The sequence below is a fragment of the Ornithodoros turicata genome, chromosome 3 (genome assembly GCF_037126465.1).
Source record: "Ornithodoros turicata isolate Travis chromosome 3, ASM3712646v1, whole genome shotgun sequence".
Classification (NCBI taxonomy): domain Eukaryota; kingdom Metazoa; phylum Arthropoda; class Arachnida; order Ixodida; family Argasidae; genus Ornithodoros; species Ornithodoros turicata.
In genome coordinates, this window is record NC_088203.1 from 11,729,656 (window position 1) to 11,750,507 (window position 20,852).

The 20,852-nt window shown below is 46.5% G+C and overlaps 1 protein-coding gene and 1 long non-coding RNA gene across 2 annotated transcripts in view; one reads left to right on the forward strand and one right to left on the reverse strand.

The window, feature by feature from the left end:
- LOC135388087 (uncharacterized) overlaps positions 1-20,852 on the forward strand; it is a 333,326-nt gene that overhangs the window by 74,645 nt on the left and 237,829 nt on the right. The window contains exon 5 of the mRNA XM_064617399.1: positions 354-399. Within this exon, the coding sequence (XP_064473469.1) occupies positions 354-399 (46 nt within the window). The remainder of the gene's footprint in view (positions 1-353; positions 400-20,852) is intronic.
- The window catches only part of LOC135388088 (uncharacterized), a 29,708-nt gene that overhangs the window by 7,573 nt on the left and 1,283 nt on the right, over positions 1-20,852 (reverse strand). The window contains exon 2 of the long non-coding RNA XR_010421284.1: positions 19,912-20,060. This is a non-coding gene — a long non-coding RNA (uncharacterized LOC135388088). The remainder of the gene's footprint in view (positions 1-19,911; positions 20,061-20,852) is intronic.

Consider the following 20,852-nt stretch of genomic DNA (forward strand, 5'->3'; position numbering starts at 1 on the left):
GCTGTTTTTTTTTTTTGCTGGCGCATGAAAGGAGAAAAAACATTGAGGCCTAAGCAATGAGATACGACAGTGTTTTCCAATGAGATTGTCATCGGTTAGTAATACTTAATAACTAGGTGTTTACGTCGCGAGACAACTGAGATCATGAGCGACATCTGGTCCGTGCTCATCGGTGAGTATACTGGATGTCGGAGACGACTGAGAAAGTCGCACGACATCACGAACTACATGGTGCGGGATGTGTCCACCAAGAGCGCGACACGTGAATCAAACGAACGTTTTACTTCAGTATTATCTTTTCTGTGGTTGCGCGACCTCAGAAAGTTTAGTGACGTTGCGTTGTCATTTTTCAGCTGCACGCTGCAATGGAGAACTGGGACGCACAGCAGACGAGAATCGGTGAGCAAACATTCTTTACCTCATCCTGCTTTTTTTATGTACAATGAGGCTTGTGCGGTGACGTCACCTTTGGTCACGTGACTCGGGAACACCTATTGCCGCATCGGAGTGCAGTGAGTTGTTGGTATGCGTGCTATTACGAGGGGATAGTTTAAGAACACATCCCTGTTGCCTCAGTCGGACCTCAGTATAGTGCCCGTAACGCCTCCCCATGTTTTCCCGAGTCGTGGCTCCAAGGTACTAAAAGGCTGCACGTGACGTCATGTGCAACAGCCAGGAACAGGGCACGTCACACTTAAGAGCTGTTGTTTATATACTGCGACGGCACACAGCACTGCCGAGCTCTGCAGAGAACGTGACGAAAGTGAACACGAGTGCTTTTCGGAAGGGTAAGGGTAAAAGGTGCATGGCTCGACTCCTGCCACTGTCTGGCTTTTCCGACGACTGCCATGTTTCAGTATTTCAGTCCAACGATTGCATCACGTTATATTCTAACACTAGAGCTTCCAAATAAGATAAAGCCGCCATTGGCTCGTGTAGCGTTGCCCGGCGGAATCGGGCGCTTACTGGGAGGAACCCGGGTTCGAATCCCGGTGCCGGCTGTGCTGTCTGGGGTTTTTCCTGGGTTTTCCTCAGACGCTTTCAGACATATGTCGGCACAGTTCCCTTAGAAGTCGGCCCAGGACGCACATTCCCCCAGGGCGTGAGTCGTGACGTTGCCCACATACGTGAGGCCGACAACGGCAAGCCCTATCACCACCACCACCACCACCACCACCACCATCACCGGGCGCTTACTGCACCCTGCGCAGGCTTTCATGTGCTGATTATACTTCGTCGTCAACCAGGGCAACTAATGATGGTATCTTCGACTGGCAGTCTCCGGTCGCTCTAGAGCGTTCACACGTAAGCAAGACGTGCAAGACGTTCTCACAATGGACCTTTTTCACAACGCTTCTGCGCATGCTCTGTGACTCTGACGGCGCCGAAGAAGGTTCCCTACATGTTCATTAGATGGGGCCAATATTCGCGCGCGCCGGTCATGTTTCGCTGGACAGCCGCTAGGTTACGACACGACTGTGAAAAAGGTCCATTGCGAGGCGGTAGGAGGCGTCCACTTTACGACCTCCGCCTATCTACTACAGATACGCCACTTTTGTACCGCTAGCACAAGGCTGTTCTTACAGGACATCACAACACTAAACACCTTCCTCGGGTGCATTGACCCAATGGTGGACCACAGTATCCGAGGTCGCATGGGAAGAATGTTACCTCCATCAGTTGCATCTTAACATTGCACGTACCTCGTTACTTTAGTTTAAAATGCACCATCCAGGTTACCAATCAAGCTTTACGAGCAACGTAGAAGCTGACATACCGCATCTCTTCATCAAAGACCTCTCGTGACACACTCTCCCAGGTCGCTTGGGATATACTAACCTTACGCTACCACCCTTGCTGGGCCCTACACAAAAGGGCGGCGTGGCAGCTGCGTTCCTGGGCTTTCTGACTGACATACGTCGTATTAGCAAACTGTGAGCATGAATGTACCAGAGAACAGCACGTGAACAGTAACCATCAACGGCATCTCTAGTTTCTTCATTCACTCATTCCCTTCGCCGTCATGGTTTTGCATTTTTTTTTAACAACGGCAAGCCGGTTCGTCACCACCACCACCACCACCATTTATCTTTCGTTTACCTCTCATGTTACCTTTCCACTCATATCATTACATCACAATTAGCATACTTCCCCGCCATGTGCACCAACGTGCACAGGCAACGTGACGTGATTTCACAGGTAGGAGTTGGCATTACACTAGTTCTAGTTTTAGTCCTATAGCTTGTTGAGATAGTTATATGGGAGCCAGTCCTTGTGACTGGTCTTCCGCCTCGATGCCAATACACACCAACGTGCACCAGATGGCGGCACAGTCTGCCACCACGACGACGGCCAGGACTATTATCTCCTTATCGAGCGTCAAGTCCGTATATATCATGGCGCCATACATGTGTCACAGCAGTTTTTTCTTCGTCTGAGATAGGGCGGCTTAAAGGGGGAACGACATCTGATGGGAGGGCCTCGGGCAACAAAATCGCTCGGCTTATGATGAATGTCCGGGCGAATGTGCGGCATTACGGCGCACGACACGCTTTCTATATCTCTGCCGGTATCTTTTTCGAATGTTGCGATGATTTACTTCCAGGGACAGCATATCTTGTTCTAAGGATGGCGCAAGGACGGATATCGTTATTAGGGGATGCATATCGTGTCATACGTGGATGACATTACGCAATGACCTTCCCTAGCTGCCTTGTGTCCATGCGGAAAGAGATGAGAGAGCGTGGATTCTCAGCAGGATACGATTTCGGTGAATCAAATGTGCTTGGTGTAGGCGAAATAGTGGGAGAGCAAGACTGGACAGCGCGAATTGACCGTCTCGGCCAGAGGTTCTCAAACTGCAAGGGGTTCCGCGCGGTCAGTCATCGAGCCTTACAGTGTGTTGGTTGCAGTAGAGTGCAGTAAATAATTAATGAATGTGTGCAGAGGTTTTCGTATTTTGTGCTTTCTTTGGTTTCGTTGAGTGGGGGTTCCTCCCAATGCCAACAAACGTATAGGGGCTTCTTTGATCTCACAAAGACTGAGAGCTCTTCGTGTAGACCGTCGACTTGAGGGCCATGCTATTCATAGTGCCATGTGGTATCTCTGTCCTGTCATAGTCCTGCGGCGTAACAGCTCTCCAGACTCTCTCATGTATACGCACCACTGACAGTTTGTCTGCAGCTCCAGATGCCCCATTGGATTTTCACGCATAAACTGTACACGTGTCATGTCAACACAGCTGGTATCTCTAGGTCCGGTATATTTTGCGAGGCCCACACGTGAGTGGTAACGATTATGGCCGTCTACTGCCACCTAGTGGCGCTCTCAGGAATAGTAAACTGGGCGGGAGGGTCGTGACACGGCGTGTCATCGGGCCCGCACGGCGTCCTGTCACGCGCACTTGGCGCCCCAGTTCGGGAGCCGCCGTGACTTATGTACCCTCCTGCCTCTCACGCGCTGGTTTCGCACAGGCGCAATATCCTTCCTTCCTTCCTTCTATCTCAGACCTGATGCTCACAGAGAGACTAATGATTCGACGGCGACGACTGCGCATTGCAATGCGAAAGCGGCGTTTTCGGAAGAATGGTTAAAAAGCAAGCGTCCTTCTAGCAATCATCCATAACATGCTGCCAGTGCGATAAGGAGGCCTCTAGCCTGGATTCTGCGCACATTTTGACGAGACAGCCCGGCAAGAAAGAAGAAAAAAAGATCAGCGCCTTCGGGTCACGCGACCAAAGATGATCTGCGCGCGCACAACCCTTACAGGATGGTTAGCTGGCGTGGTGTGTAATTGGTAGCATCTGTCACCGGCAATCAGAAGGTGTGGGTTCGAACCCCGCTGCTGGTGCCTTTTCTTCAACAGGCTATCATTCAATTGAGGTTCGCAACTGGGAGTTGCGAGGCTTGTGTTGTGTCCGTCCTTCCATGTTTAATTGCCTCGTCCACTACTCGCACCTTATAATGAAACTTCCCGTTGAAGCTTCATGTAGCCGCATTCAGAAACAGGGCCATCCCCAAACAATCTATTTCTCGGCACGTTGAAGATGCGTTTCTCAAGAGGTCATTCACGCTGCCATGTAGCCAGCTGGGTCGCAGTGGGGGATCACCCTTGCGAGGAATCGGAGAAGAATTGGGTCGTGACATCGCTTAACCCTGACTACACCACACCCCATTAATCTAAGGCCAGATAGCCTTCGATATTCTCTTCGCTGCTTCAACTGCGATTCGGTGCTTGATTATAAACTGCGAAGTCTATATAAGCAGAGGCGATGCGTCTGGGTCTTGAACCAGCTTCTTGTAGTCCGCAGATGTCCTGCCTATTCTTCACAGAGCGCAATGACATATCCAGGGCACATGGTGACACTTGGCTTCAGATGACACGACCCACGTTGACACTTCTATTAGGTGACACTTCCCTGGACGAGGCTCAGTGTCTTCTGCTTTGAATGAAAGGGGACACTTGATCGCTTCGAATAAATTTCCGGCCTGTAAACAACGGCGAGGCAATTATAAAACGAAATTGAAACAGTAGCCGTTTTCGCTCGCGCGGTAAACAAAATCGGGTGTGATGCACTACGGGAACCGGAAGCGTGGCGTGACAAGAGCCCAGAAATCCGGTCAAAAGAAAGTTGGCAGTTTTGACGACAGTCCATGGCCCCCCGCTACCCTGACAAGAAAAATAATTGAAACCGCCATGTCACCTTACCGTCAATGAAGCCACCGCGACCTTCCTGGCGTCTGAAGAACTTTTAAGGACTCTCGCTTTTTGGAGAAAGCGAAATCCCCTTGTGAACGCTTGTTCTGTTGGTGTACCCTGGCAACTCAAAAGAAGGCAAACATATAAGAGTCTCTTGAGACTCAAGGCCCTGCCTAGAAATACCTGTCATACCAGAACAAATATGATGTAAATACTAAAATCTCAAATGAAGGAGAGCTGCCCTACGGCGTTATTTTAAAACGAGGACAGTCCTATTTGCCGTCGCGTCTATACTCATCCGTCGAGGAATAGGAAGTGTTGTCGAGGAGGCGACCTTCGATCACCACGAAGAACTCCAGAAAAAGCTGAGGAGTCAATGTTCTCAGCGGGTGTGAGCAATTTCCGCGCACGAGTATCGAGATTAGGTGCTCGACCCCGTTCTCAGGAGGTGCTAAGTAGCCTTGCCTTTTCCTCTGCATCGTGCTTGGTGAATGAAATAGCGTCGCTCGTCTATCGTTGCTTCCCATCTGGGATGCGGAGCAGCGCACAAGGAACGCGCGCGGCAAGCGAGGGAGTGGTCACGGCGCGCTAGACTACTTGCCGCGCAGTCGATTATGTGCAGATAGATAGCGGTCTGAATAAGATTGAACGGGATAGGTAGTTCGTGCGCCGTTATGGCTCTAAAATGGGGTACGTGACTTTCGATTAATTGGCTATATGCGATGGTTGATTGGGATGGGATGGAATTGCAAGCGAATGGCTTTACTTAGCTTCGAGAAGGTTTCTTTTTAAAGCGGAACCACCACAGTGTACGTACGTCCGCGTCTTTATAGGGTCACGTGACACTCTCACGTGCTAATACTACGAATCGCCAAACTTCGTTTGCGCGGTACGCTGGAATTGTGCAACACTGGAGTAGCCATGAAAAAGAAAAAAAAAAGGAAAACGATGTAACAAAACACTGAAGCCTTTCAGTACAGATTTAATACTATTTTTAAAAAAAATCGACAAAAATTTACCCTCCTTATAAAGATACTGCATCCAAACGCGTTTGGCACAATGGCTAAAAATACTTTAGTTTTTATTGAAGCGCTTTACTATGAACACGATCGCTGCAGTATGAAATCATGTAGAGTACATGTCCTACGTCCGACTTTAGCGGGATCCAGGAAGGTATAGGACATGACGTGCAAGGCGATGGGTATGAAGCCATGCGGTCGTTCGCACTTCCAAGGCAGCAGACAATCTGACCTCTCACTATACTGAGAGGCCAGACGGTCTGCCGAGATGTTTCTGTGAGATGGTTCGCGCTGATGACATCTATAGGACAAAAAGGCTCAGGAGCCGACCTGAATTCTTGGTGATCCGCAAGTTTATTTGTCGTCGGAATCGTTAGATTTCGGGACGCCACTTTACAAATGTACCCAGTGTACCCAGTGTTTGAAGAAGCTGTCCGTTATTTAAAGAAGAATAGCAAGCCGCCCTTTCTGGCTAACTTTTAATGTCAAAACAAATAGACCCCCTCCCCCCCCCCCCCCCAACCCCCAGTGTCTCAGGGGTGCCGAGACTTCCTTCTGTGGAATGGCTGCCTTACACTCTGTCCGTAACAAACCATGTCTCACCACACAGCTTCTGACAAGACGATAACTTCCTCCACCTAACCAGAAGCCGTAAAGTTCATCCCTGTTTCAGAGGCACAGGTACTTGCAGAAGGCAACACGCGGCAGGTATCCCTGGTGTATCAATGAACCAAAGGCTACCTTACAATGAATCTTTCTAACAGTATTCGTATTTGTCCTCAAATATCTTCACACGTCTTCAAAACTCGAACTCAGTCTCTCAATATATTTTATTTTCACCATTCAACCGTTAACGCTGTAACGTCATTTTCCTATCCATTACGGAAAGCCTATCCTTGTAGCATCTCTTTGTGGATCAAGGCCGCAGCGCTCCCGATCCGCAACGGTAGACACGATTCGAGCCGCTATTAGGCGACGGAGTTAGGAATTAAGGCACAACCCCTGGGGGGCCTGATCGCCCACAGAACAGCGTTTGTCTACCGCCAGACAAGGGGACGTTCCGTGAGGCGGACGCAGCATGTTGTACCGGTTGCGCCCGGGGCAGTTTGCATTCAGCTTTCTCGTGTCCCAGATCGTCCTTCATCCGGTTTCTGTGAATCGGGGATGTTCCGCGATTGAAGTTTCGTCCGAAATGTCTCAGCGTATACCTCGGTGCTTTCCTCGTGAGGAAGATGGTAGCGGTGATTGCCGCTAATGACTGTCATTGTGCCGTGAGAGATGGGATGTTTGCATGTACTAGTTCGCGCAATTGATGAAGAGACGCTGTCGTTTCACGGTGAAGGAATCCCATAAACCGTAGACGGACCATCCTTTATTGACTACACTTTAGTTGCCCCCTCCGTTCTATGCCTTGTCCCTAAGCATTAGTTATGGTCACTGTCGAAGCGAGGAAAAGAAGAAAATTCGATTCTTTGCGATTCTTTCTTTGCGATTGGTGATCCACCGAACGTGTTCCATGCAGAAACCAAGAGCTGTTCCTCTAGATCACAGCTTCTTCTAAATCGTTCTGCGTCTTTAAAGTCTTACTCTTCTGTTCGCTCCAGATATCCCGGACTACCATCACGAACGTCCCACATCACTTCTTTCCCCCCAAAAGCTTCACTATTATATTCCTAACCTCTCCTAACCTCCGGTTAACTTGACAGGCCCTTGTCCTGCATATAGAATCATTCAAACTTGCAACGGACATCAAGAAGGTGACGCAACTATATCAAAGTGACCCACAACGTGAGGATGTAAGCGATGTGTCTTTCAGAATTGGAGCACCGTCTCTCCTTGGGGCCAGGCGTCTCCTTCTAGGGTGCTTCTTTTTTTTTCTTTTTTTCGTTTGACGGAATGGTAGCGCCGATAACGGTTCGAAGTGTGTTATTATCGCGAGCCGCGATGCGTCAGAGACGGTGGCCTAACACGGGTAGCTTCACGTTGATTGTGGAGGATGTTTCGGAAGGTGTCAAAAGCAGGATGACGTTTGGCGTTGCGTCGGAGGAATGCATATACCTTCGCGGATGGTTCTATTACGTACTCGAACGTGTTTTGCTATCCCCGGTTGTCATGCGGGTATTTTCTGTGGTATCTCCGCAATGTCTTCTACGGCGTTGTTCCCATTCTGACGCTTCAGATTGCCGAGTCGAATAACGATTTATGATGCAATTTATGATGCAATTTATACGTCAACGAAGGTATAGGCGGACGCATCAATATTCCGCGCATCGGCTTTGTCCGAATTCGTTTCGTGTGAATCCGGTTCAACTTTGCTTCCAACCTGACGGCAAAGATTTCGGTTTATTCTCCACCTGCCTGGTGTCGCGTTTTTTTTCTCTTACTTTAGGCCTATGTGACGTACTCATCACCGCTCACTATTAGAAAAAAAATAAGGTATACTGGGTGTTTGGTCTTACGTAGTCCAGAAATTTTATTTAAAGCGAGCGATAAAAGAGAAGCGAACGCTACTTTTCAGCTACTTGACTAAGAAACAGGCGCTACTAGTGAAGCAGTACCTGTTTCTTACTCAAGTAGCAGAAAAGTACCACTTGCTTTTCTTTTATCGCTCGCTTTAAATATAATTTCTGGACACGTTAGAGCAAACACCCTGTATCTAAGAGGTATAGATAGGGTATGACTCAGGTCTGAAGTACCATATTTATACCTCCTCACTACCGTCTATAATCCGTTTAAACAACGTGCAAAGATCACAAGGGCTAGTACGTGAAGGTATAATAAGGGATAATCTGTATTACGATTATACCTTAAGCGCTTTGTATACCTTCACTTGCGCAATGTGTGATACCACAGGTAATTTGTGGTGGAGACGACATGATTTATAAACACTGTCGTTAATACAGTAGTATTTTGATCAGTAGAGGGAGTAACTTATGACAGGCATATTATTTTGCTCCTGATGTAACCATGAAATCTACGCGTCCTCAGTTACTTACAGCGTCGCTTCCATGTGAAGAGGGCTCCCAGAGTTGTGCCTAACTCGTTACAAGTAACTCGTTACTTGGTAACGGTTACTTTTTTTGGTAACGAAGTAACGATTCCGTTACTTTTTAAAAAATGGTAATAGTAACGGAATCAGTTACAAAAATTGGTAACTCGTTAATGACGTTACTCGTTCCTTTTCTTCAGCGCGGGGGAGCGCATTTCGGCACTCTGTGTGGCGCAATGCGTGCTGATTTGACCTGCGTGACCCACGACCACGTATTATTGCAGTGCCTCTCTGGATGTGTTGTTGTCTTTTCTCTTGTTTCCGTAATTTCCGACCATCACTCCTTCCCAAGAATGGGCACCAATTGTGCTATGGGTACAAAAAACGCGTTTCGACTTCTAGCTTTTCTTGTCTTTGCTAAGCTTCTGAGAGCCCTAATTATGACGCAGTCCTTCATCTGTTTTTGGGAACTGTTGGTGATCGGTGGCAAGAAAACGGTGCTTTTTTTCTTGTGTTTTCATAATCTCCGATCACCCCCACTTCGGAAAAAAGGGAGAGGGTCCAGGCAAACTGACATAGACTCATGGTAAGGGGCCGAGAGACACGGAACATGAAGGACGGACGACAAATTTCGAGTATCAGCTTTTTCTGAAGTGTAATTCCTCATTAATAAAGAGTTGAAGGCAAGTGACGGCATGTTTGTTGGCTCCCTTAAATATGCGGCGGTAACGTAAAAGTAACTCGTTACCGGTGAGTAACGAGAACTCGTTACTTTTGTATGTTGGTAACGAGTAACGTATTTAGTTACTTTTTTCTGAAGTAACGGGTAACGGTATTTAGTTCCTTTTTTTTGGTAACGGGCACAAGTCTGAGGGCTCCACAGTTTGCGGAGCCGCGGTGTATATTCTATATTACGAGTAGTATCTGTTCCCCAGCAACTTCAAATCCTCCCTCTTGCAGCACTGCTCCTGGAAAGTTATTTCCTAATTCTCCCACATATCTTGCTACATGTACTGCGAGTAGTCTGCACAAGCTTACCTCTCGCCAGAGTTGTACACGTTACTCGAAAAAAGTAATTGATTATAATTACTGTTACTACTGCGTGAAAAGTAATGCTTTACCGTTACAAATTACGTCATCAAAAATGTAATACGTTACCGATTAAAAATGTAACGCGTTACTTTTCCCGTTACTTTTAAATTGTCGGCCCTAGCAAAGCCAACAAGCCTGCAGTGTGCAAACATGCAGCTCTTGTTGCAAATTCTAATGAGACACCAACATACATGATAAGTGAAATTCACAAATACATCTGAAAGCAACATACAAAACACATACACGCGTTTATTGCAGATTTATATACACATTTAAAACAACGTCGAAACATCCGCTTCGTTTTGTTACTATTGTTATGTTCAGCCCGCAAATTTATCAATACAGTCACCTATTTTACGGTTGCTCCAGTAGGTCGCGGTTTTAAGGGATTATCATATTTACTGTGGTGTGCATGGAACACGTGTGGATTAGAGATGGCCGTCACAGTGACCTCTGCGTCATTGCTTCAGTCGAACTCGTGGTGGAACAAAAGAACAGATTGGCTTGCTGAAAATGGTTGCCATTGTTGACAGAAGGTTAAAAAAGTAATCGATTACTCAGTAATTGATTACTGAAAATTGTAATCAGATTACTTGGAAAATTACTTGCTCACAAAATGAATTGATTACGTTAAAAATTACTGAGAAAAGTAATTGATTACTAGTAACGCAATTACTAGTAACGCGTTACGTACAACTCTGCCTCTCGCGGTTCACGTTCCATAAAGCACGGGATGTAAATGTGAGTTTGTGTGCGTACTTGTCCCAAGTATAATCTTCCTCTTTTTCTTTCTCCTGGGGATTGTTGTTATTAAAGCACATATTTTTCTAGTGTTTTTTTTTTCCTTCTTTCTTATCTTGTTTGAAATTCCAGTGAAAAGTCAACATGATATTTAACTGAAACAGGTCGATTATTCTCATGAAAGAACTGATGTTCTGAGGCTGGAACAACATAGAAGGGACAAATACACACAAAGCCTCAATTTGCCTAAGAAATTAACAATGAAAGATGAAAGAAAGAAAGAAAGATTTCATCTTTCATCGATTATTCTCGTTTATCGAAATTATACGACGAGGTTTTTCAGAAGATGGCCAAATTTATACCATGAGGTGCAAATAATATATACCTTCAGAGAGTTATAAAGTTGCTATGTCATGAGGAAGGTATAGCGTTTATACCTCAGAAGGTATGCGCCCTGGAACAAGTCGTTTATACCCCAAAAAGTATAAATTTTTTAGAGTTCTATTTAGGTTGTATACGTTGTAGATGAAGGAAGCTTGGAGTTCTGTGTCTACAGTTGTGTTTCTGATGGAAATGTTGTAGTCGAAGGGGCTCATAACATGAGGTGCTACGGCTCAACCGGAGTTTCTTGAGAGAAAAGAGCTTTTCGTCTCCTTTCGTGTCGTAGGTCTGTGATGACTGTACTTCTTACCGGGGCCCATTCTGTACATGCCGAGTTGTGGTAGTCGATTGTGGTAGTCCAGATGTGGTAGCCGTAATACTCACTCATGGATATACCTGTCCCCTCGTTGATATTTTATCTCATAGTTCACTGTTCTTCTCGTTGTAATATATAGTTTCTGCTACTGCTTCCCTTTGCCATATCTTTCGTCTTTTCTTTTCTTCATTAACCTCCCCGGGCGACCGCTGAGTGGTCAGCTCCCGGGAGCAGCCGGCATATTTCTTATAGCTTTCGTTACGGTCCAATCCAATCCAGCCTCACCTACTACTCAACTGTCGCACTTAACTTCTTACTTCCCTGGAGATGCAGTTGTTCCAACCAACGAACTCTTCCGCGTGTGTGACACTCGATGATAAAGCATTGGGATGAACTCCACGAATTAGAATTCAGCTCCTACCACTCCCGCGGGCTCAATACTGAATGTGGTGGTCCATCTGTGACTCAAGTATAGTCGTGAACTCACCCTTCGAGCATGCAGGGCGACTTGTGTATATGCTACTCTTCCGTTGACCTCCTGGTATAAAGTCGAATCAGATAAGCCGTGCACTACGTGAATACGATAACGAAATCAGTTTCCACTTCTGGATTTTCTAGGAAACTCATTTCTCGGAACACACATGCCTGCTGTTCTTTTTCCGCTTATATTTTTTTTCTCCTGTTCTGTTTTATGCGTGCTGATTCGCATCGCTGCGTAAGCTATGCACGTTGACAGACGTCCACTCTTAGGTGATAGTTCGATACTTTTTGTCGCGAAACAACTATGAACAGGAGCGGCGCCTTTGTGGTCAGTCCTTGTGGATTAATTTCGTCCACCTGAGAGCTGCACCAAATTCCCGCTACGCGGCGGGAGACAGCGAGTCCAAGCAGAGCCGTATATTAAAAGGAAGCCTGGCCATTGGGAGGAGTCACAAAAAGAGGCTCGACTTGTCAATCACAGTTTCGCTCCACTGATTGGTTTGCTCTTTATCAAGGGGGTCGCCATGACACCTCACTGCCACCCACAATGGCGACGAATACAAACAGTGGTGAAGCGGGAATTTCGTGACTAAATTTTTTCAGACTATTCTGACTTTACGCTACAAATGTACATCCTCAGATACATTTCTCGGAAATCAGTTTCAACTAACCCTCATCGATCGATATCTTATATATATATAAGTAATACGTTTGGTCGCCGATGTTAGGCCTAGTGAACACTGCGATCGCGGCCATCACAATGAAATCATTAAAAACGGCACTGTGCTGTACAATCTTATATTTAATTGCTGGATTTTATGGATATAAACATTCTTGCGTTTTATATTCCAACTATTCATGTACCATATTGGTTTAAATGTCATAAAGATGACAGAATGTGTCCTAGCAGGTGATTCTGCCGGCAGAGTTACACGAAGGAAGCAGACGACAACTCCCGACATGCCTTACGCTCCCTAGGTGGCGTTCATCAAATTTGCACAAAAAATCCACTAGCTTTGCAGACTGCGAGAGGTATCCATTTCAATCCCATCCACTCCACTTGCCACCCAAAATGGCGCTGCCCATGCTGGATACGGAGACAGATAGTGAGGATAGGTTGATTGATAGCGCCTCATATGTCAAGACTCCATTGGCCGGAAAGCTGAAAAAGTGGGTGGAGCTTCAGGTATAGGCATGACCAGACTCCCTTTTAATAAACGGCTCTGTGTTCAAGGAACTTGTACCCTGCTATCAAGTTGCTTGCGCTCTCGGTCGGGTTCGAACCCGCAACCTGGAACCAGTAGGCAGGAGGGAGAGGGCGCAGGCTAGCTGGTACATCGTATACATAAAGAAGAAACCGTTCTTTTTTTTTTTGTGTCTCTCGGTGTCTTGGGGTCGGTAGGCGGATACGCTACCCACTGGTCTACTGACGACTTTTTAACATGTGGGACAACTGTGGGTCTGGTCAAAGGGCTCGCCGTTGTCAGGTGGGTAACGTCACGACTGATGCCCTGGGGGAATGTCAGTTCTGGGCCGACTTCTCTGTGGTGCAAGTATCCTAACACAACCTATGCATACGCCAATGGTCCACCGATGTACGGTGTAGTCGCTCATAAGGGAAAGAGGAACAGAGAGTGAGATGGAGTGTCGAAGATACTGGTAGCATTTAGTGACAGTACAGAGGTTGCTTAGACATGCGTTGGCATTTCCGAGCAAGCTATAACTTACTCTCATGTGCCGCGAAGTACCGGCGACTGCATCGTCCATTGTGATCATAGTTGTCTGAAAAGCTCTTGAAGGATCTAATTACAATACAAACAGAGAAATACAATACAGAGAAAAGTGGAAACGCAAGCCCTGCTGAGAACTAAATTAAAGCTAAGGGACCGTATACTGTTTGATGCGCAAAACAACAACAGACAACCTTATTTGATGACAGGACATGAAAGTTTGACTGCAGCTTTCCTTTCCTGGTATTTCTCTCAATAATTATTCGTATTGTCGCGCATATTTATCTTCATTTCGTGACAGATCATTCACACTTATTTTATATTAGATTCGCGTTGATTCGCGTTATTAATATGAATCCGATCACGATGTTCACACTTATTTTAACAATATCAAGTACGTATAGACGTTCACGAAAAGCGCCAGACGGTACCGCCCTCTGTCATACAGAATAACCAAATCCAGGGCCGAGATACCCAAACCGAGATCATGGAGAGGATAAACCTTTTTCGGCGAACATTAAAGAACCCAGTGATCCCTTAAAGTCATGCGATGAGCCGATACAGCTCCACAGAGGACGGACATAGAGCTTCTGAAGATGATCTCGCTCCCATTTACCTTCTGTCATATCTCTACGGCTTCCGTACGATTATACGAGGATCCTCCAAGAACGTGATAGCAGAGTCACGCTCTTCCGTTCTAAAGTTGCCATTGAACGCTTGGTGTAGATATAGAACTGTTTTGATTGAATGTCTCTGAGAGGGCTTTGTTGGGAGGCCATGGTCACTCGTGGAGCATTGTGTTATGTTTGCACACTGACCTGGTTGTGGTCCCCTTTATGGTTGAGACTCGTTGTGGCGGCTGCCGTTTGTTCTCCAGATGTACACGTGAGATGTTCGATTGTCTTTCCTCACGGTAGTTCATAACGAAGAGATGCTGAGCATAGAAGCATTAACGAAAGAAGCGTGTACTGCGTGAATGGGTGTTTCTGAATGTGCAGAGGATTTGATTTAGCAGATGGTTGAGTATGTCAAGGTAGCGTCAGAGGGGTTCAGTGGGTAACTGCGACGTATTTTTGCGACACGAGAAAAAGAGGCGTAAAATCGCCTCTAGAGAAGATACAACGCGTGCAAGGACGTACGACACGTCTACCATCATGCCTATCCTAGGTGTCCCGGGAGAGAAGACATTGGTTGATCGTTTCATGGGAGATGATGAACGGCGGTAGGATGGAGGTTAGCTACTAGCAGATCGCAGTTCCCAACCTTCAAGACACTGGCGCTCGACAACCACGGATGATTGTGTTATTTTCTTAGAAGTAGAGTATCTATGTTCATCGCCAAGGACAAGAACAACAACCGATAACTAAGACACCGGATGTTTCACCGCAGGAATTGCGGTCCCTTGCCCCGTCACATCTAGTCAGATGGAAATAGAATGGATGGAACACGCTGATAAAATGGCGTAGACGGAAGCATGCTGGTGGACTAAATCCATCAAGAACGAAGCCTGAGCGTGGACAACACAGAAGGGACACACACACACACGGCAGCTCAAACTGCCGTGCTGCCGTGTGTGTGTCTGTCCCTTCTGTGTTGCCCACGCTCTGACTCCGTTCTTCATGGATGGAGCACGCGAACATGCATGTGACAGGCGAGTCCCGCCGTATTCTCGTTTGCCTCGGAGTACCTTCTGCAACTTCAAATGTCCTAACTACAGTGGAAGCCAGATAACTTCCATTACATGTACTGAGGACGCAGGAAACAGTGCGGCACTACGTTCGTCTATGCACGCGGCATCACAAACACCCCCTTGCAAGGAAGGTGGCACGCCGAAATTCGCAATTCATCAACGTAATCGCTCCATATCGCAGTGCTTTACCAAAAGCACAACTGACATTAACGGCGGTCGATCCTCCGTGGACACAGCAACTTCCTTGTATCACGCTAACTGTTCCTGGTGTATATCACCAAAAGGCTTCACTACCATCTCCAGTGCTGAAACACTGTCTAAAACTACTGTCTGTCTCTGATGGAAAGCCATCGTGCTAGGACCGCTATTTTCACAGACGGGTCGACGTCAACGTTTGGGTCTTCATCAGCGTTTGTCGTACCACAGCATAGTAGAGAAGGAATGGCAAGGCTTTCCCACAGAACATCGTCGACAGCAGCGGAATTGGTAGCCATACAGCTGGCAATGCAGTATGTGGCCGCACGCCAGGTGCCCGCGCAATGGGTCATATATTGCGATTCAAAGGCCGGCCTTCAAGCCATAACATCAACCTTGGGAAGTGGCTGCATGGCGCGAATAGTACGGGACATTCTTATCGCATACAAGAAAGCAGTAGATACTGGCCACGACATGCTGCTTCAGTGGATTCCTGGACATGTTGGCATACGGGGTAATGAAGCTGCAGATGAGATAGCACATATAGCGCACCTATCATCAACGGAACACACGGTGACATATTCCAGTCAGATGTGAACCACATGTTAAAATTGCTGACAGAAGACATATGCGGAAGGCAATTCTTACAAGTCGACAGGCGGTCATCCTTGCTTCATCAGACATTACCCGGATTGACCCGGAGCTGAAATTCCGTGTTCCGTCCAGCATACCGACCTATACAAACACTTTTGCATCGGTTTCGCCTTAACGTTCCGTATGGTCAACAGTTTCTCCATAAAGACGGCAGGGCTAGTTCAGCAAACTGTGCAGTGTGTGCATCTGTGGAAAACACGGAACACACCGTTATGCACTGCACGAGATATGCATCCCAAAGAGCAACTTTGAAGTCTGCTCTAGCTCGCTTGGACAATAGAACCTTCGATATAGTCAAGGTGCTGGGTGTATGGGAACCCAAGAAGAGAGACGCGCCGTTATCAGCGCTTGTCAACTTCATAGTGAGCAGTGATATGGAATCTGTATTTTACGATAGCATTTTAGGCATGTGTCGTCGAGTTCCCCGTTCCTGTTAGTTTCTTGCAAGTCAGTTCACTTCTAGGAGATGTAGCCTGTCACGTATACAGTCATGTGCACGTACAGTTCGGTGACTTGGAGGGGTGATGTCTTTCTATTTTTACTTTTTCATCTTTACAGTTTTTCTTTCTCCTTTCATTAATTTCATTTCCTTTATGGGAGTAGCAGAATTCGTCAGGTAATCAAACTCAAACTCAAAACTCGCCTAGCCCTGAGGGGTGGATCCCTGCGCTTCGAGGGTTCCTGTAGCTTATTGGCAATGCACGCGCAGCGCGAGCGCCCAATACATTTCAAAAGCTACTGGAAGGGTACCTCGAAGCGCAGGGATCCCTCAGGGCTGAGAGACAGAGAATACGACGGAGTCTATGCAGAGCGCAGACGTCACCGGGTCACATTAATGATTCTTCACAGGTACACTAACGACGTGGCTCACCTGTGTCGTTGATTCACAAAACTGTATTCGTGTAGCGCACGTGATATATATACTTGCTCCGTTTGGTGCGTGGAAAAATTAAATGAAGAGTTCCAGTTCAATAAGGCGGATGAAAGAAAGTAAGTAAGGTGATAATTAATGGCCGAAGGAATGAAAAGGAAAACGGCAGACACGGTCCTGTGCCACATATGTCGCATGGTTAGTCACAGTATTATAGTTACAGTCAGAGTACATTCACCAACATGGCGGCAGTAAAAAGCTGCACAAGCACCTACAGGGCTTCTTAAGTGTTTCTTCTGTAGACAGATCCAATCTCGTTGTACGACAATACACTTCCTATACACTCCTCTCTATTCTTCAAACGCAGTGGTTTATTGTCGTCGTTTAAGTCGTTATTGACCTTTTTCGAACAGTAGATAACTTGTCCGCTTTCGCATCCTACAGGGTTTGAAGCCGGCCCAGAGGAATGCTAGCAACATAGTGGCATGCTTGAGGTGCTTGGGCACGTCGTCTCCCGCAAGGGACGAAAAGTAGGATGTTCCGTGTTTAATGTCGCAGGTGTCTCGGATTATAATGCTTGCTGTTGATTCTGAAATGTACTACAGGGGTGGAGCAGAAAAACATTGGGTAAGAGTGAAAGGAGAATGAGTGAGAGAGAGACTGGTTTGTCCCTTCAGATGACGCACCCTGGAAGTCGTTGAGAAGGCGTGTTAGCTTAGCTCAATTGGTAGAGCCCTGGACCGGTAATCCAGAAGATGTGGGTTCGAGTCCTACAGCTGGCTAACCTTTTCAGAGACTTTCATCTTTCATTGTGTAGCTATTCTTTACAGAGTTTCTTTATTGTTCTTCACTAAAATCCTTTATAACCTCTTTCCACTAGAAGGCTGCTCCAGTAAATATTCGGGAGCATCGCAACGAAATCCGTTACGGAGGCATTACAAAAAACTGAGACAAGGACTAAGGGCAGAATGAAACAGTCGTCTTCGTTTCCGGCCTCCACATAAACACAAAGCGATGGACACCATATGGATGATACTACGCAGCCGTTTCTTTTCTATTGTTGGCATTGTGCATTGTTCGCTTTGCCGTATATTTTACGGACACGAGCGACGCGTCGTATTCGTTTAGCGCTCTACGATTCGAGAACAAAGGCAGTGACGTTTGTCGCGCGACTTTTATATTGGGAATGACAGTTGTCGCACACGCTATTGTTTGTGCATACGCGTTATACCGGGCGTGCTACGAAGTGGGGAAACTCGAACTCTGATGGCTTCGTTGCAGATTATAGACTTACAAGGATAGCGCATAGCGTGAAAGGCTTCAGACAGTACAGAAGCTTCCTCAAGGAGAAAGTATCTAGAAGGACATTAAAAGACAAAAGGTAGATTAAACTGCTGGTATTCCCTATTGAGGGGCTTGAGAACTAAGTTGTAATGTGGTGTTTAGGAGGTGGTTGCTAACTAAGACATATTCCTAAAGGAAAAGAAGAAACTGAGTTGATTCACTAAATGATTCACTAAGTGAGTCAAGGGCGCTTCTTCTTAGGGGCTAGGGCTTTCTAAGGCTTCTTCTTATGCCCACTAGGGGCTCAACCGCTGAGCCCCTAGTTCGGAATGGTAACTCATCAAGGATAACCAAGAAGAAGAAGAATATCAGTGTGTGTATTGAACACCTTCGCCCATTTTCACAGGCTACCATTGCTGGACCCTAGCGCACAATGCAAGGTCCTCGTCTGCCGCCTTGTTGACCGGCAGCAATGGAACAGGTCAACAACAACAACAGCAGCAGCAAGATATCAGCGCTGTCACCAAATGATACTTCGAGGATCGTTGTCATAAAACGACTTCCGACCTTTAGACGACCCTGTGACAGAGAGAGAGAGAGAGAGAGACTTATGTTTGTCCAGTTCTATCAGCAATGTCTCCAGTTTTCAGAGAGCCGCCTTCTTGGTAACGAGCACTATATCCTTTAGTAAACGAGCGTACACTCTACGACATCCATTCATCCGCCTCCTGTTATCTAACAACAATAGATTACAAGTAAACAGACACGCGTAACAGACCTAGAGAAACTGATGAAATCGCCACGATGGGCTTCGGAGGCCAAAGCGAAGGTCGATGGATTCTTGCGCCATCACAGCTGATCGAAGTGGAAGGGCACTTGTACTCGCGTGCTGGAAGAGTCGCTTTTTAATTGCGCCCCCCCCCCCCTTCGATGTGGGTTTCTATGTCAGCGGCTACTTTGTCCTCCCTATAGGTTCTCCGCAAAGTGGTTCACTATATACATGAACGTCCATTTGGGTAGACAAGATGGATGACATTAAGGGTATCTTCGCCGCATGTCGTAATAGGGGGTCGGATATAGTGTTGCTGCTATGTGTGGAGATGCTCACGCAGCCACGAGATGTTTTGCTTCGAGCATGAAGGCTGAAGGTTTTCCTGCAACTATATACTCCACGAGTTATCCCTGAGGTACCAGGGCGCATATTATTTGGTTTGAACTCAGTGAATCGCTAATATATTCTGGAACGAGGTCATTATATAGCGAAGCTGCACCATGATGTTACGTTACCGTACTTACCCATTCATTAGCTGCGGAGTTAGCCTAGTGTTCTATACTAGCCGTTGTTGACCAATTATTGGGACTTATGTCACCACGTTTTTTTTTCTTCTTTTTTCAGTCTAGTGTACTATCTCGATATTAGAGCGCACGCCTTGTCATTTAGTATCATTTAGTATTAAACTATGATAGGTAAGGATAAGACTAGAAGATCGTCTACCCTATATAGTCACACAGCAAACATAAAGCATTAAACGGAATGACATTTACTTCGTCTCCTAATCGACCATAATCTCGAATGGCATTGTTCACTCCCCCGATTTGTTGCTGACGCCTTTTCTGTTACAATTATGTTCTGCATAATTGTCACACAAAAGTCGTACGCCTCCTTTTTTCAACAAATCATGGGAGAGAACGATGGCATTGGAGATGATGGTTGGTTAGGAGGTGAAATACATGCCATTCCGTCTCGCGTGGCTAGGGTATTAGACATACCCGTTCAGCTTTACAGGATCTAGCACCGTCGACAGATGTGTAGGTCCGTCAGTAACGGTTTCTGGTGAGAGAACAAGGGGACGTCACGTGGCTTTTAGCGCCAACGGCCCCGCGCTGTAGCGTTTTGTGTCTGTGTCCCTGGTGGGCGGCTGAAATTGTGCAACGTCTCATACAGTAACAATGCGAATTAAAGGCGTTCACAAACATCAAAATCCATTCAATAGAAATTTGACGGTATTGCCGAAAAGACCTTTCGCTAAACATTTACCGCTACCGTATTTAAATACGTCTGGGCTAGTGCTGCCCTAAGATATAGAGCCTAGCTCCTATTTATTATTACTTTTTGTTGTCAGTCATGACGCCCTCTTCACGTATAGTCCGTCCGTGCGCCTTTAGAGACGCATTAAATTGCTACTCGAACGTTCTCAAGCAACAGTGCATTGTTCATGCATACCCATCACACTTTCGAGTACCGACCGTATATATAGAACGAACCTTTCCGTCTTCCGTTCAGACGGGTTTTTATATATCACGGCAGTTTCTCGTCGAAAAGGGGGGCGTTTGTTGGCTCTTCTCAACTCGGACGCCACTCCGTTCCTTCCCTGCTCATCTTTGACGGGCTTGAAGAACGGTCGTCATTATATCGACTGAACACACACACACACTTCTAGACCCGCTATACGTTGGCTTTGTGCTCACCTCCGAAGACGAGAAATAGGTGCAAGATATGTAATTTCTTCCTATTGAAGCCTCTCTCGCAGTCAGTCAGCCTTTGGCCCCGATCTTGTGTGACCGGAGCCTTTTCAAAAAGTGTATTCGGGTTAGTCGGGTACTTTTTTTGCTTTTAATGTGCCACAAATTTTGACTGCGGATGTCGATGCTGCTGCTATAGCGTCGATGCTGATTTTTGACGCGTTTGCAGTCGCTCGGCGTGTGAATTT